Source organism: Onthophagus taurus, chromosome 7 (assembly GCF_036711975.1).
Source record: "Onthophagus taurus isolate NC chromosome 7, IU_Otau_3.0, whole genome shotgun sequence".
Classification (NCBI taxonomy): Eukaryota; Metazoa; Arthropoda; class Insecta; order Coleoptera; family Scarabaeidae; genus Onthophagus; species Onthophagus taurus.
In genome coordinates, this window is record NC_091972.1 from 1092157 (window position 1) to 1110517 (window position 18361).

The 18361-nt window shown below is 34.9% G+C and overlaps 1 protein-coding gene across 2 annotated transcripts; it reads right to left on the bottom strand.

Annotated features, from left to right (window-relative positions):
• Positions 1–45: 45 nt before the first annotated feature.
• Positions 46–11794, bottom strand: LOC111429520 (uncharacterized). 2 transcript variants are annotated; one of them, XM_023065455.2, is made up of 5 exons: positions 9796–11794; positions 9372–9593; positions 7773–7881; positions 5718–5877; positions 46–941 (listed from the first exon to the last, which is right to left on the bottom strand). In XM_023065455.2, the coding sequence occupies exons 1-5, from the start codon at positions 11159–11161 to the stop codon at positions 450–452; spliced, it is 2349 nt and encodes a 782-aa protein (XP_022921223.2). In that variant the 5' UTR covers positions 11162–11794; the 3' UTR covers positions 46–449. The 2 variants fall into 2 exon arrangements, with proteins under 2 accessions (XP_022921223.2, XP_022921224.2); XM_023065456.2 differs by lacking the exon at positions 9372–9593 and having other exon boundaries at positions 9796–11791.
• Positions 11795–18361: the final 6567 nt, after the last annotated feature.

An 18361-nucleotide genomic window follows, 5' to 3' on the forward strand; every position in this document is an offset into this window, starting at 1 on the left:
CGAGTTATTTGAGTTGCCTATATCTTAGAAAATAAATTCATAAAATTAAATACATTTTTTTATTTAGGAATGAAAATTATGAAATAATTACAACTTATAATAATTTACACAAAGCAACAACTTAATTTACTTAAATACATAAAAAAACATCACTTCATCATTAAAAACAACACTTAAATTAAGTAGCCTAAAATAAATAAGGATTTTACTAAAATAAGATCACTCTGAGCTTTAATAATTAATTGAATCAGGTTTAAAATAATAAATTAACTCTTAAATAAAAAAGGATTACTTCCATTTTCTTTGTAAAAGAATTAAAAAGAAAACAGAATAATTTAGTGATCTTTGTAAATTGAAAATCTTTTAAAATTGAAGAAAAAATGGTAACTTTTGTGATAATTCACTAAAGTTATATTTTCATACAACATTTAATTTAAAATTACTCCTTTTTAACTTTCAATAGCTTTAGTAATCCAATCAACAGTATGAGACACCCGATGATAAATTCCAGGTTGTCCGGGTTGAGCACACGAATATCCCGCAGAAACGATTCCAATCAGATACCACCGATTTTGTTTCTGAAGCATCAAAGGACCCCCGCTATCCCCCTGACAGCTATCTCGACCACCGTTTTTATAGCCGGCACAGAGCATTTCATCGTAAATAACGACTCCGATTCCTTTCGAGCGGTGCCACCTTTCGCAAAGTCTGCTTTCGATCACAGGCACTTTAACGGCTTGTAGGGTTTGGGGGCGCAGTCTGGATCCGGGACTCATCGCACCCCATCCGGCAGCCACCCCGACCTCACCCAGGAAGCTCTCACCTTTTGGAGGTAGACAAATTGGAGCGATGTGCGGCAGCGATTGGGCGGTTCTATCTAATCTCAGTACGGCGACGTCGAATCGATCCGCTTGGGGTGTGAATTTGAAGAAAGGGTGTACCTGAAATGAATCACAAAATTATAAAAAAAAGATTATTATGGTTTATTAATGCGTACGAAAGAAAAATTTTGATTCATTAATAGGATTACACAAGTTTTACATGATTTAAAACAACTTTGCCTATTTTGGTAGGTTTAACTCATCGAATTATTGCATATTGAATTGAATTTTATTCAATGAATAATCTGAGCAAATAAAAAATAATGTAAATAATTAAGCATATGCATGCAAAGTGTACACTTGTGTAGTATCAATAGGGATTGGTTCCAGTATTCCTTAGTTAGATAGATACATTTTATATCGTAATTAAATCCAGTATCCAGTGGATGATTGTTGTATATATTAGATGATTCCTAAAATTCATGGGAGATCGCGCGGATGATTCCAATTCTCAGTTTTTGGGTGTATCATAAACAGTGCCGGCGCTAGCAAATGAAGCGCCAGGGTGCGGGAACCGGAGTGCCCCCCCCCCACGCATTTTGGGCGGAATGCGGAGGGGCGCAAAGTCTGAAATTGCAATAGTTATAAACTAGACTTCAGCAAAAAACAGGAATTACATTGTTCAAAGTCCACATGAAGTCTGAAATTACTGTTCAGAGAAAACAAAACATTGATTATAAACCAAACATGATTTTTGATGGCAATACTTATGTGTTCAATAAAAGAATGCGAAGAATATGAACAACGAACCAATGGACTTGTCTTGTTATTGCACAGGACAGGAAATCACCAATACGGAAACTTTGCCAATGTAGGATAAGCACAAAAGCAAAGTAACAGCTGCGGAAATGAGGTACCAGGTTGTACAAGATCCGTGTAGAAAATAAGAGGCTGCCAAAAAGATGATGGTCTATCCCCCCAGAAAGAAGTAGCTGTCAGTATCAAGAACAAAACATACATAACGTTGGCAGAAGCCTAGATACTGCTTCTAAAAAACTAAATACGGCTTTCTGAAGACTAGATACTGCTCTGGAAGATTAAATACTGCTTTCTGAAGACCAGATACTGCTTTGGAAGATTAAATACTGCTTTTTGAAGACTACATACTGCCGACAGGTCTAAATACAGCGTCTGGAACACTAAATACTGAGTTCTAAAGACTAAAATTTCTTCGTGGAGACTAAAGACTGCTTTCTGAAGACTAGATACTACTAACAGGTCTAAATACTGCAAAAGAAAGATAAAATATTTTGAAGAAAACATATATAACTTTGGCAGACGATTAGATACTGCTTCTAGAAGACTAAATACTGCTTTCTGAAGACTAGATACTGCCGACAGGTCTAAATACAGCGTCTGGACCACTAAATACTGCTTTCTAAAGATTAAAATTGCTTTGTGGAGACTAAATACTGTTTTCTGAAGACTAGATACTACTAACAGGTCTAAATACTGCAGAAGAGAGATAAAATATTTTGGAGAAAACATATATAACTTTGGCAGACGATTAGATACTGCTTCTAGAAGACTAAATACTGCTTTCTGAAGACTAGATACTGCCGACAGGTCTAAATACAGCGTCTGGACCACTAAATACTGCTTTCTAAAGACTAAAATTTCTTTGTGGAGACTAAATACTGCTTTCTGAAGACTAGATACTACTAACAGGTCTAAATACTGCAAAAGAAAGATAAATATTTTGGAGAAAACATATATAACTTTGGCAGACGATTAGATACTGCTTCTAGAAGACTAAATACTGCTTTCTGAAGACTAGATACTGCCGACAGGTCTAAATACAGCGTCTGGACCACTAAATACTGCTTTCTAAAGACTAAAATTGCTTTGTGGAGACTAAATACTGTTTTCTGAAGACTAGATACTACTAACAGGTCTAAATACTGCAAAAGAAAGATAAAACATTTTGAAGAAAACATATATAACTTTGGCAGACGATTAGATACTGCTTCTAGAAGACTAAATACTGCTTTCTGAAGACTAGATACTGCCGACAGGTCTAAATACAGCGTCTGGACCACTAAATACTGCTTTCTAAAGACTAAAATTGCTTTGTGGAGACTAAATACTGTTTTCTGAAGACAAGATACTACTAACAGGTCTAAATACTGCAAAAGAAAGATAAAATATTTTGGAGAAAACATATATAACTTTGGCAGACGATTAAGTACTGCTTCTAGAAGACTAAATACTCCTTTCTGAAGACTAGATACTGCCGACAGGTCTAAATACAGCGTCTGGAACACTAAATACTGCTTTCTAAAGACTAAAATTGCTTTGTGGAGACTAAATACTGTTTTCTGAAGACTAGATACTACTAACAGGTCTAAATACTGCAAAAGAAAGATAAAATATTTTGGAGAAAACATATATAACTTTGGCAGACGATTAGATACTGCTTCTAGAAGACTAAATACTGCTTTCTGAAGACTAGATACTGCCGACAGGTCTAAATACAGCATCTGGAACACTAAATACTGCTTTCTAAAGACTAAAATTGCTTTGTGGAGACTAAATACTGTTTTCTGAAGACTAGATACTACTAACAGGTCTAAATACTGCAAAAGAAAGATAAAATATTTTGAAGAAAACATATATAACTTTGGCAGACGATTAGATACTGCTTCTAGAAGACTAAATACTGCTTTCTGAAGACTAGATACTGCCGACAGGTCTAAATACAGCGTCTGGACCACTAAATACTGCTTTCTAAAGACTAAAATTGCTTTGTGGAGACTAAATACTGTTTTCTGAAGACTAGATACTGCTGACAGGTCTAAATACTGCAAAAGAAAAATAAGATATTGTTGGAGAAAACATTAAAAAGGCGCCGGCGCCCCCTTTTAAGCGGCGCCCGGGTGCAGTGCACCCCTTGCACCCCCCGGTAGCCCCCCGTAGTTTTTACATTGATTGGACCTGGACAACCATGCCGATCAACGAAGCAGTGTTAAATAGAGCAAACACCAAACGACTTGCCGATGTGATTACCAACGTTGTATCGAATTTATAATGACAAAACCTCTGAAGATAACAACTAAAGACTGTCGAAACATGTAAGGTTGATAAAAAATTACTTAATGGTAAATTTTAATTTTTCATAACCCTAAGTTTTATAACATTCTAAACCAGAATGTTTCTGGTTGTAAGTCTAGTGTTAGTTCTACTTTTCGTTTAATAAAAATATACCATAATCTAACGCTAAATAACAATTAAAACTAGAACTAACACTAGACCTAGAACTAGAAACATTCGGATTTAGCCGCATGTCTCTCAAGACGGCTAAACCCGAATGATTTTAGTTTTGATCCGCTACATCGAGGTTTACTGTAATGTTAAATTATATTTTAATAATAAGCACTTTAGGTAGGACAAAGTAAGTAGGTACGCTCTGGTTTCTATGGAAATATATTTTTGTATATTGCATCTTAAGTGAAATTCACTGAATATTGCGACACCGACATCACTATAACTGTTGATATCAAACGTTCGAAGAACTGATAACCTACTTTTTAATAAATAGGGGCAAATACTCTTATAGGGGCTACACATTTATATAATATTTAAGAGCATTTAAACGCATTAATACAAGCGCCTATGCTCAACAAAGTGATGGTAACTTATTCTTCTTTTATTTATAAAAGAAATTATCCTTGTTAAAAATTTTAACAGTAAACAATCTCTTTTCTTCTGTCAATACCTTTTAGTTAGCACATCTCGCCGAAAAGAAGTTTACCAGATGACTTCACTTACACTTTCTAGACAACGATTTAAAGGCTTTCGACTACCGATATTGCAAAAACATCGCAGTCGATTCTGCACTTTCACTATAATGAAATTACCAAGTTTATTGTTTCTTTATAGAATTTTTATGAGTTAAAATTTTTAAAGTAATATAAATAAATAATAAAATTGTAATCAATTTAATTAAATAAACCAGCTTCATTTGCTACTAATTAATGAAGACCTAAATAACCTACATTAAATAATAAAGAAAAATGTATTAACATGTTCTCTTAATTTATTAGAAAGGGTGAAATTATCGATGTTAATTTTTTATCAACCTAAAAATTATTTAAATTATATTTAAACCTAAACAACATAAAAAAGGAGCTATAATTATTCATTAGGAGGTGGCGCTAGTCATAGTAATAACTAATAACCGTGTAATATAGCAGTTTCAAATCGTTCGTCTAAAGGAGAAAGTGTGGAATCACGGCCAAATGTTGAAGAAACGAAAGCCAGGCGACTCCCACTTAACGATAATTGATCACTTTCGTTTTCGCATCTTCAACCGAGCCTCAGGCATCCGGACTTTACCGTAACGATTCCTCCGAAACAATTGTTTAATGAAATAATCATCAAGTACAATTTTCGCAATTAATCCTTTACCAACTTATTCATTTATTAGATAAGAAATCTAAAATTATTCCACATCTCTTTGTAAATAGCGTGTATAAGTCAAACGATAGAGAAATCGCTAATTTTAAAATGAACATTATAAAAAGAAAGTCAACGTTGTTGATGGAGAAATGTGATGTTAAAAATAAAATAAAAATTTAACAATAAAAATAATAAATATAGGATGAGGAATTTTTTCCGTATTTTGTTTAAATCGATTTCGATCAACATTATTTCTATCTGCGACCAGGAAACACAATTACCCGGCTTCGTTAAATGGAAAACGGTCATCCAGCCGATTGTAACCGTTTAATATTTACTGGGTCCCTTCGACAAATACATTTGCATCAAAGGGTCGATGTATATGTGTTGGTCAACGAGAGCTGCCCTTAATTAATAATCAACATGGACAAAACAGACCTGTATTGAGGAAACGCCGAATGTGTAGGCTGGTAATGGTTCAACAGCCGAATTTATGACGTAATCTCCCAATGTCACATGAACTTGTCTAGGAACCGCTCTTGCAACACAATGTCCAGCTGTGACAACATGTCGTCTGCTCACAAGAGAACCTCCACATCTACAATAAAAAAAAATAATTAAAATACAAATTATTAATTAATAGTGTAAATAAAGGTTTATGTAAAATATGTAAACTAATCAGTCATTAACCCATCTTAAAGAAGCTTTCATAAAAATATACGAGGTTGGTCGACCGCAAGTCAATAAGAAGTAAATCCGCGTCGCTGCTTAATTATACAAACCCATAATAAGAGGAAGCAGTTCATTACCTCTTGAGAAAATGGTGTTCCTCATTCCCATACTGGGTAGAAACTGAAGAAGAAAACATGGGAAATAACCTTGGAGTTCGACAAAAAGTGGCGCATACATACTTTTGTTTGTTAACGCGAATTATTTAATTGCCTCCTCCGAAATAGATTCTAGAAAGCCGGGTGATGATGATTTTCGAATTAAGATAAATCGTGAAAGTCGGTTATGTAAAGCAAGAGATATTAAATGATTTTTTTTTGAAAGTCTACACTAACACAATCAAAGAATCAAATCTAGATTTTAAAAACTCTCACAATCATTTTCACAGTCAAGATCAGTTATTCCTCAAGATTACTTTTAATAAAATAAAGATTTAATCAGTTTGCAGATGTTTCAAGTATCCTCTAAAAAAGTGTAGGTGAAAGCCACATTCTGCAAACAAATTCAGAGAACTCTCCGTTACCCTATTTTCGGAGTCCAGCACTCCAAAAATAGTCAGATTTGCAATATATATTTAGACATGTTTTCAAAGTATTTAGGAATTCAAGGTTATCTCTGGACAGGGATTGCTAAAATGAAATAATATTAACTACGAACCATCCAAGACTTTGCATACTTCGAATCTTCTAAACGTAAAGTTTTAATGTATTTATTAACAAAAGAATTTTGTATCAAATTAATATTTGGTGATATTAAATCTATTTCAAAATAATTTGTAATTCGAGAACTTCTGCAATACACTGCACACATTTTAGCACCTTCTGCGGTTCATATTCCGAGAAATATATAGTCTAATATTGTCCGGAACCGGTACCTATGGTCGCTTTATTTGAATCGTTGCCTTTGTTCCATTTGGCTTAGTTGGAGTTATTGTTGAAACGCCAGTTTACCTTTAATAATTGCAGAACCCTAACAACATTGTGCACAGAATTTTAGTCTGTGCATAATTGATAAGTCGGGAATTTCAAATAACTCGCAATATATAAATGCAATAACCATATATTTAAGAGCATAACTTTCCTTCAATAGATATAATTTGAGTTATACTATAGAGCAATTTAAGTCTTTGGGATGATGTTCAAACTGTTTCATTTTCCTTCCTAAGCTTTAGAACTACCCTAAATTAGTTAACAATGGGTCGACCCCGTTCATTTAGGAGCAGCGACCGATATTAAGCTCGCTTACTCGTATCACACAACACGGAAGTTTTGTATGAACATTTGCGAATTGTTAATCCATCCAACACCACCATGAATAATTTGCAGCTTATTAGCACCATTAATCTAGTTAAAGATTTTTTTGTAAAATTTTTTTGTTAATTTAATAATATATTTATGATAGAGTTATAAATCGGTTATATTTGAGAAGGATCGTAAAAATATTTCATATCCTCTTTTATGAAACACTTAAGGAGAAACTCCATTGTGACCCTGTATTAGCATATAAAGATGTCGCAAAAGTTGAATTCAATAAGAGCTCTTGTTGTATTCCCGCCTGCTTTCTTTCTGTTATGACTTCATCGTTCTGTTTTCATTTTTTCGCTTCGTGTCGTCTTGTACCTACATTCACTGGCACAAATATTTGATGAATATCGTCATAAGACACCCACAATAATACTCTCTTCCATTCATGTCGTTTAATTTAATTTTACAACCTCATTGTTGCACTATTCTTTTTATTTCTCAAAATATTTTTTTTTCTTACCTTGATGAACCGATTCTAATGTATGCTTGCCAAGGAAACGTTCCAAAACCAGCTTCTTCACCACCCACGACCCTCCTCTGAGCTTGTTGCCGATTAGACACACCACAACCTACAAAATAACAAGATATAATTGATGGGCAATTATCATCGTTATTTATAGAAAAGATGGGTTGTTCATGCTTCACGATAGTAATTGTTACAAGAAAAACGAATGTCAAGTTTAGCTATGAAGAGAAAGTAGGAAGAATGAAGATGGAACATGCATGTTTCATAGCGTGGTGAACACAACAAGAGGTCTGTTTATTGTATTTTATGTGTGTGGTTTTGAGATATACCTAATGGCTTTCTTCCTAGAAGGATCATAATTTTCAAACGTAAACAGAAAAAAGTTATTCAAATCACTTTATGTAACGGATGTCAATAAATACAACCATTTAAATGGTTTCTCTCACCTACTTCTCAACGTATATGAGGTTTTACTGTATTAGTTTATGTTGGTATTTCATAACGCACTTTTTGTTACGCAACATTTGAATCAGTAGAATAGAATATTCATTAAACTAAATTAAAGATGTTCTTTGACAAACCATTACATTCAAACTTTACTCGTACTAATTAGTCATTGAGTCGTACTGCACACAAACCCTTTGTTAATTAGAAAGTGCTTGAACGTTCTGCCTAAAGGATCGACCGATGTAACCACCAAGTTGTAATTGGATCGTGGCTTGAATTCTAGAATTCAGGATGTAATAAAATTCTCTACAAAATGGTCACCGATTTAATCGAATTAAATTAATCGTTTATTGATAAAATTAATCTCTAAGTATTCTCTCTAAGTATTCTTCGTGCGGTTTTATAGGCCTCGGATTGTATTGTGGGGTAGATAGCATAATAATAATGAAGAAGTCGCTTTTCAGATAATAAATTAAGTCGCACTAAATACAGCATACGTTGACAAAACTAACGGAAGAGTGAAATCTGGGTTAAGAAACTAGATTTGAATCGGATAAATTAAACAGTTATTACTGATGGTTGTTGAACAACAACGATCTGCATCAACATTATATGATTTCTAGATTTGAATTTACATTAATATAGAAAGTAATTCAAAGGGCAAAAACTATAATAGAAAGTTTACGTTAAGTTTATGTGGTTTGAATATTATATAAAACTATTTAAATATTCTATATCAATTACTCTGACTTAAACCAAATTGAAATGTTGACATAAATCTTTCGAAAAATTAGATGTAATAGTTATTATAACAGCAACCACATTACATAACTCTTCAATTGTAACATTCACACCAAATGTTAGTCCTTATAATATGTTCATTTTCACAAAGTTTCACATTTATTCAGTGATGAAGTTAACCATCCCAAACCAAATCTCCGAGTCAGTGTAATTCCTTAAACCATGTAACCAAAACATTCACACAGAATGTTATAAAAACCATAAAGATATGATATGAAAATAATCTTTTGCAAATAAATGATGATTTCCTTTGGATTTTATAACTAGGTGTGTGAATAAAACTCCATCAGTCAATTGTAAGTGGTGCAATAGCCTTGTGCCAAGCGTTCGGTACCATGCACTTACTCGATTCGTGATTTAAAAGGCTCGAATGTGCCTTCGGTGTTTCACGTGGTGCCTCGAGGGTACCGATCGCCAGACCAGGGCCTTGACTGGTGGCTTTGGAAGACCCTCGTTGGCAACAGCCCCTCAATAGGCCATCGCACGTGTTTTCCAACGAACCACCAGATATCCAACAGGTGATGAAGAACTCGCAGGATGCTCCTGGTGCGCAGTAACCATTCCCCCCTGATTCGGAAGCCAATGATCGGACGAGAAAAAGTGAGGATGGAAATGATTGTAGAATGGAAAATGATACATTTTCTTTGTTTGAATATTGTACAATCTTGTTTAGATCAAGGTTGCACAACTTTAATTCACACAAATAAGTACAATAGATGATTATTTATAGAAGCACTATAGAGAATAAAAAAATAAATAAATAACGTACCCCGATCTCTGGTATCCACTAATTGTAAATCTTGCAAATTTGTATCCGGTGCCAAAAATTGTTCTTCTTGAGGTGCATCCTTAAAAGTTACGGTATCCGAAGGAAAAATCACCCGAGGACGACGTACAGCTCTCCACGAAGACTGTTGATCAGGTCCAGATTGATCCCTCCCAGGTTGGTCATAAAACATTTCTTTATACCGCGGAAACCTAGCCTCTTGTGGAACAAAAGGAAACCTTGCTGGGCGAGTGTACATTCTACTGTCATCGCTTAAAGCTTCCGTGTATTGATCTCTATAATGATAATGATGATTTTCTGCGTAAACAAGGCTTTCATCTACACCAGATGGTTCAAATTCTGATGGGGGTTTGAATCGAATCGCCCTGTACCTCGGATCAAGGTACCTGGGATCTTCAAACTGTCTTCCATTTCTGTACAAAGTGTTATAATTTCTACGTCTTAAAATAGGTGTGCGTTTATTAACATTTTGTTGTTCTTGAGTTATATCGTATTCCGGTGGTAAAATTTCTCCAATATGTTCGTTATCATTTACTGTATCCAAGAAAGAGTCATCGCGTCTAATTAAAGCCACCTCCGTTGACTCTTTATGTTCTATCGAATCTCGTGATTCTAACGACTCTGATGATTCTAATTCCGATTTTGGTAAAGAAGTTTGGTTTGTTTTCTCAAAACTTTTTGCATTCTCCATAAGAGCTTTAATGTCATCTTTAGAGAAAGTGTTTTGAATGTCGTCATCTTGAAAGTTTTCACTGGTATCGATTCGTTTAAATCGCTCATTTTGGTGTGATTCGGCATTTTCATTGTCTGTAATTTGGTGATCATCTTCTGTAAATTCCGGTGGAACTTGGTAAGTATGTGGATTTTCTAAAAAAGTATTTAATTCTTCCTTTGTTAACGTTTGAATATCGTAGATGTTATCCTCTTTTGAAATTCTTAAAGCATTCGTTTCAGCGTTCGTTTGAGGAATAGGAGTAGTCGTTTCATTTTGATCGTATAATTTTAGTAAAGGTCTTATGAAATCCCTTTCGAGGAGTTTCTCATAATCGGTTTTTCCGTCTTTTTGGAGAAACTTGTTTATGGTGTCGTAAGTTTCGGTTTTTCCATCATTTGCCTCTTTTTGAATATTGGAAAGGTACTCCTCTAATTCTTTAAGATCCTTCGTATTATTGACGATCTTTTCGACAGTGACAGATTCGTCGGATTTAATGAAGGGGTGTGGAGGAAAACCTTTCCCCGTTAAATGTGGTAAAAGACTAGTGTAAGGTTTCTCGTATGGAGGATCGGTTGCTTGTATCAAAAAAACACTCAAAACAATCGCCAAAACAGCCGAATGAATCTTGTTCATTCTGAACCAATTCCATTTAAATTTTCGGCCACCGGATGTTTAATTCCTTCTTTTTCTCTCTCCCGTAGTGTTCCTCCTAAAAACTTTTTGCATTTATATCGAATCTCTTGTTATTGTGGTTTTATTTTCCTCGAATGTTTAGAAATTTAAATTTTTCGTCGATTTTTTTTACATTAACACATATTTGCAGATACGATGAGGAAGGTCGCAGGTCGGCGCACTATAATACTCACTGGACACATCACAGGCGGCTTTGAGAGCTTGAGGCCGACTGGTTCATCTTAGGCGGCAATGGTAGAGAGTACACACTTTCACAGTCACCACTTTCACTTGCCTCGTGCTCGGTACCACCTCGAGGAATCGACGGCACGTAAAGTGACGGAGGTACGGGAGGACCTTCCTTTTCGACAGTGACAATAATTCTTGGACCTCTATCTGCCGGTTTAATTACCTGAAGGCAACGGTCGCGCGAACGATTAAGCGATGTCGATAACGTCGTCGACGTCGTCGTCTTCGAGAGAGACGGTCTCGCTTTTCCTTTTTACTTTTGGGAAACCCGCTTTCGGAACGATTCGCACAGTTCCATACATTAATCGAGAGACGTTTTCGTCTTGCGGGTTCGACGGCATTCCACGAAATCGCAAAAATTACGCTCACATTCCGAACGACAACGATTATGCTATGGAGACTTTCAATAGGTTCTTGTAGTTGTGCCAACAACTCGATAACAATGACAATGACCGTTTAATAATTCAATGCGTGATGCATTGTTATTGTTTCATTTTAATTTGTTTACATATTCAATTTTTATTTTATATTTTTAAATATAGATTTTTTTGGTCAATTGATGGGGTCAATAATAACCACGTATTTTTGCCTAGAAGATATGATAATAACTATTAGAATTTTATTACACAAATACTGTCTGACAATGAACAAACAGAAATCCTATAACGATACATCAGCATTTTCTTCTAACCTCACAAAATACTGAGCTGTTTCCTCGGAAGTAACGTGCTTTTAATTATACAGGAGTAAAAGCCGATTAATTATCTATCATAACTCCCAAAGTTCTTGCAATCGATACAATATAGATAATAAAGTTTTGCCATTAATGTTGTTGCATCTTCGTAAACCGGTCGATATCTACCCATGGGGACAAATTTAACTTTCGAAGGGTTGGCATCTCTACAAATGATTTTACAAATTGTGTTAACCTCGAAGAAAACAATATCTCATCGATACTACGATATTACTAGTTCAATAAATTTCACTTAAAATGCAATATACAAAAATATATTAACATATGCAGAAATCTGAAGACGCACGGCTAAACCCGATACTTTCTAGTTCTAGGGCTAGTGTTAGTTCTAGTATTACACTAACACTATCACTAGAACTAACACTAGAACTAGAATCATTCGGGTTTAGCCGTCTTAAGAGACGTGCGGCTAAATCCGAATGCTTCTAGTTCTTGGTCTAGTGTTAGTTCTAGTGACAGTAGTAGGTAGCGCTAATTAACATAAAATATCATTATGTTGCATATTTTTATTGCACTCAAACTAGAACTAACACTAGACCTAGAACTAAAATTATTCGGGTTTAGCTGCCTTGAGAGACGTACGGCTAAACACGAATGTTTCTAGTTTTAGGTCTAATGTTAGTTCTAGTATTAAATATTGTTTAGCGTTAGATTGTGGTATATTTTTATTGAACGAAAAGTAGAACTAACATTAGACCTAGAACCAGAAACATTGGGATTTAGTCGTGCGTCTCTGAAGACGGTCAAAAACTCAAGGTTATCATAAGGACGTCACCTTTTTCCAAGCAAAACTTTTTCTTTGCATAACTACCCAATGCCTGTACTATTAAGCTATGTTGCATTTTAAATGGGACCGTGTAAGTACATAGTAGTTTCGTAACTATGGTTACTGCATTAATAAAGGTGTGTCCCAAAATTAACGCAAGATTTCAATTTGCCGCCATTCATGCAGTAAAGTGTTGACAACCCTAAAAAAAAATCGACAGTTGACAGTTTAGGGTTAGTCTTTGATTATATATAATATGGATTGAGCCAACGAGAGAGATAGCTTGCGCAAGGTGATCGAACCGAGATAGACATAGAAACGTACAGCCATATAATGGGTGTACAGGGTGTCCCAATTTCGATGTCCGCATAGGCTATCTCCGAAACTAAAAGAGATAGAAAAAAAGTAGCTTACATGTCATGATCCCGTTTTTCGAGAAAATGCTAATGCCGAAAACTCCGAACAGCTATCGTCTTTTGTTTTCACCCTATCGGCAAAAACTGAAAATTTTGCAAAAACGACAATCGCGAATATCTCACTTATTATCAAAAATGGAGTATTATAAATAAAACATTATATGGGCAACTTTTTACGAAGAATTCAGTGGCGTAGGTAGAATTTTTTTCCCATCTTTTATTTTCGAGATTTTAGACGTAACTTTATTTTTTTAAATGGAAACCATAGTTGGCTATGACTTAAAATAATTTGTTATTTTCTTCTGATAACAAATATATATAGTTTGTGGGGTATATTTCTTATAGTTATTGAATAATTAACAAAAATTCATTTTGTTCCATCTAAATCTAATGTATGAATTTAAAAGTTAATGTTGCTATGGTGATAACCATACATACTATGATGGAATATAATGTATCAATTTGTTTGTTCTTTCTAAAACTATTGTATGTATTTAAAACTTAATGTTGTTATGGTAATAACCATACCATGAGGGAAAGCATTGTTTCCAATTATTGCCAAAGTTTGTAGCAAGGACAGTAGAATCTAACAGGACTGCTACATCCATTGTATTTTTGTAGTCGACTACGGGTTGGTTGCCCGCACTCTACGTCACACTATTTGCCACGCCTGATAACTGTCTATGTTTTTAGAGGTTATATGATAGACATTAATACGTCTAAAAAACATAAAACTTCAAAACTAATATGAATACGTCTAGGATATAACCTCTAAAAACACACAGCAAACGCATAGACTATAACAACAGCTAGGCGTGGAAAATGGTGTGACGTAGTTTGCTGGTAGGCTGTCACAACAATGGATGTAGCAGTCCTGTTAGATTCTACTGTCCTTGAGTTTGTAGTAGTATTTAAAAATTCACTAACAACTCTGGCATTATGTGCTGGTGCTTCGTCATATTGAAAATATATCATTTGAGACATATTTAGTGGCAAATTGTCGTTCAAAGGCTCAATGTGCTGCCTTAATATATTGAGGTATTTCCCTGAGTTTAAGTTTTTATGGTAGATACTATATGCCAAAATTCTATTATCTAAAAGGGCACACCATACATTGAACCCCAATCTTCTTTGAACACTCAGAGACTTCATCGGTCCAGATTACATTTTGAACAAACATCAGATTATTTAATTTTTTTAAATATCATCTACAAAATTCTAATCTTCGATTGACATCTCCGGCACGTAAATAATGAGTTAGCCCCGCTTTGTATGGTTTATACTTATTTTTCTTTCATATTCGGGAGCGGTGTCTTTTGGGTCAGACGACTTGTTGCAATTTCTCTTGCAGGTCATTTTGGTATGTTTTTGCACGTGGTTTGGAGAAGGACCAAAAATCTATTAAATTTTCTGCTGACCGGCTGAAGGTTCGTACGTGCGGTTGTCTTCTTTCTGGATATCTTGTGAAATAAAATTCCGCGGCTAACGTCGCATTGTTATCTGATAACATATAGCATTCCATCATGTTACATTTTTCATAATTTTCGAAATTCATTGTAAAGTTTTATTCAGTTTTGTTATACTTTGACACTTAACACGCTGGTGCATAATGCCAGCACATAATGCCAGAGTTGATATCGAATTTTTAAATACAAACTTTGGCAATTATTTGATACATTATGTTCCATCGTAGTATGTATGGTTATCACCATAGCAACATTAACTTTTAAATACATACATTAGTTTTAGACAGAACAAAATGAATTTTTGTTAATTATTATAAAGTTACGTCTAAAATCTCGAAAATAAAAGATGGGAAAAAAATTCTACCTACGCCACTGAATTCTTCGTAAAAAGTAGCCCATATAATGTTTTATTTATAATACTCCATCTTTGATAATAAGTGAGATATTTGCGAATGTCGTTTTCGCAAAATTTTCAGTTTTTGCCGATAGGGCGAAAACAAAAGACGATAGCTGTTTCGGTATTAACATTTTCTCAAAAAACGAGATCATGACATGTAAGCTACTTTTTTTCTATCTCTTTTAGTTTCGGAGATAGCCTATGCGGACATCGAAATTGGGACACCCTGTACTGATAGAAGTGAGATAGATATAGAAGCGTACTGACATATAATATATCTATCTTTGTTACACTTTCACATTATCGCTTTCCATCTGCGTCTATTCACCTTGAGCAACATTTTTGTTAGTAGATATATTCAGTTAGCTCAATCCATATAATATATAATCAAAGGGGTTAGTAAAAATGGAGCGTTACACAATAGAACAACGTGTCTTCATTATTGAACAATATTTCAAAAATAATGACTGCTTGGCGGCCGCAGTTCGAAAATTTCGTACAAAATATCGGTCGGAATACTGTTTTAACTTCGTCAACTGTGAAGAGATTAATTGAAAAATTTCGGGAGACAGGATCCGTTGGAGACACCAAACACACTGGTCGTCCAAAAACAAGCCGTTCAAATGTCAATATCGAAGCAGTGCGTGCGAGTGTCGGCGACACTCGCACGCACTGCTTGCAAATTGATGATTGACAAGAATTGCAAATTTCAAGAAGCTATCTACAGCGTATACTTACTAAAGATCTGTGCCTACATGCTTTCAAAATTCAATTAACACAACAACTGAAGCCCAATGACCATGCACAGCGTAGAGAGTTTGTTGAATGGATTATTGAGCATCAACAAATGAATGCTGATTTTTCGAGCAAAATCATCCTAAGCGACGAAGCACATTTTTACCTTGATGGGTTTGTTAATCGCCAAAACTACCGCTTTTGGGGTTCTGAAAACCCACATGTGATTATCGAAAAACAAATGCATCCACAACGTGTCACTGTTTGGTGTGGATTTTGGGCTGGAGGCGTAATTGGACCATACTTTTTTGAAAATGAGGCTGATCAAGCAGTGCTCGATATCGCGACATGTTAACACAGTTCTTTTTGCCGAAATTGAATGATATTGATGTGGCCAATACGTGGTTTCAACAAGACGGTGCCACATGTCATACAGCCCGTGAAACACTTCAATTACTGTATGAGACATTTCCAGGTCGCGTACTCTCTCGTTTCGGTGATCAAAATTGGCCCCCTAGATCGTGTGATTTAACACCATTAGATTTCTTTTTATGGGGTTATTTAAAACCACAGGTCTACGTCAACAAGCCCACAACCACGCGTGCATTAAAGGAGGAGATTCAACGTTGCATCAACGAAATTCAGCCACATTTATGCAGAATGGTCATGGAAAATTTCGACAAACGAGTGCGTATGTGTATGCAAAGCCGTGGAGGCCATTTTCCCGATGTGTTATTTCATAAATAACCCTATCCTATGTATTTTATGAATCAATAAAAAAATTACAATCAAAGGACTAAAAACTGTGTTTTCTATTTAATTCAAATCTTGCGTTAATTTTGAGACACCTTTATATTGCGAGTTATATGAAATTCCCGGTATATGTTTAACTTTGTATATAGCCGTTCTAAAATTAAAAACTTTGAAGTGAATTAATATATTTATTTTATTGTATTAAATTGTATGTACATTTAGTGAAAGCGAATCGACAACCACATAATGCATTATGACGAAAGAAAATAATTTCTTTAGTGGTACATTGACTGCAAATTCGATCACTAGAACACAAATCTTTTCCATTTCAAATCACGTAAGTACCGTAGGTAATTATGTCGAATTACACGCAATTTTCCCCTGTACCAAAGCGCAATTATATCGCAATATCGTGTTTTATTTGAAAACTTTCCTTAATTACCTAATGGTTTGTTTAAGAGAAATTTTTCGCTGAAACTGTCTATACGAAGATTTTTGCATTTCTGCGAACCTCGGAACGTAAGAAAGTGAGCATCAATTCTCGTGCTGCCGTTAATGGCTCGATGACAAAATGTACAATGGTTTATCCGAGTTGTATAGAACAACGACATAATTTTCAAATTGCTATAGAACGATAATTAAGTAATTAGAAATTCGTTTGAGATCGACACGAAACTAAAACTTATTAATTGCCTGACGAATACGATGGAAACAATTGCGAAGTTTTTACTTTCTATTGAACTTTCGATCGCCGTTCAAATTTCAACTCGTATAGCAATCACTTTCACGTATTCAAATTTCGTGAGCTTATTATAACACCCATCATATTCGAAATTATTATTTTCGAATCAACCTCTTTTAAACGAAATACATGAAAGGAACGAACAAATAAGTGAGATTCTTTTGACAAGTAAGTATCAGCTACGACCATCTCAAACAAAACTGGGAGAATAAAATGCGGAACAATAGAACGTAACGAGCCGGTTGACGAAATAACCAACTTTCTACGAAATGGAACCATCTAAAGTCGAGAATTATGAAAGTTGAACATCAGATACTATCATGCGAATAAAAATGGGTCATGAAATTGGACGGAAAATGCAAAGCTCGCCAGAAAACCGTAAATCATTCCGGTTGAACATACGAAACGCCTCGACGCGACGTTTACATTCAATCAGACGGCTTTGTATTTCAATTAATTTAAACACTATGGAGCACCACATTTCGACGGGTTAATTATGACTTGAGTGATAAAATAATTATACCGGGAGTTTCATATAATTCGCAATATATGAATGCAGTAACCATAGTTATGAAACTACTATGCACTTGCACTATCCTACATAAAATGCAACATAGCTTAACGGTGACGTCCTTATGACAACATTGAGTTGTTTCACATGTTAGGTCTATAGACCTAGAATAAGAATTAACACTATAGTGTTAATTCTACTTTTTGTTCAGTAAAAATATATCACAATTTAAAGCTGAATAACAATTAAAACTAGAACCCACACGTCTCTCAAGACAGCTAAAGCCGAATGATTCTAGTCTAGATCTTGTGTTAGTTCTACTGATAGTGCAAAACTAGAACTAACACTAGACCTAGATCTAGAATCATTCGG

Bases quoted from the DNA above. Each gene is read 5' to 3' on its own strand.
- LOC111429520 (XM_023065455.2), bottom strand. From the start codon at position 11,161: ATGAACAAGATTCATTCGGCTGTTTTGGCGATTGTTTTGAGTGTTTTT. The intron at 9,594-9,795 runs GTACGTTATTTA...CTTCCGAATCAG, and splicing joins AGTGGATACCAGAGATCGGG to GGGGGAATGGTTACTGCGCA. The intron at 5,878-7,772 runs GTAAGAAAAAAA...TTTTTATTGTAG, and splicing joins ATTAGAATCGGTTCATCAAG to ATGTGGAGGTTCTCTTGTGA.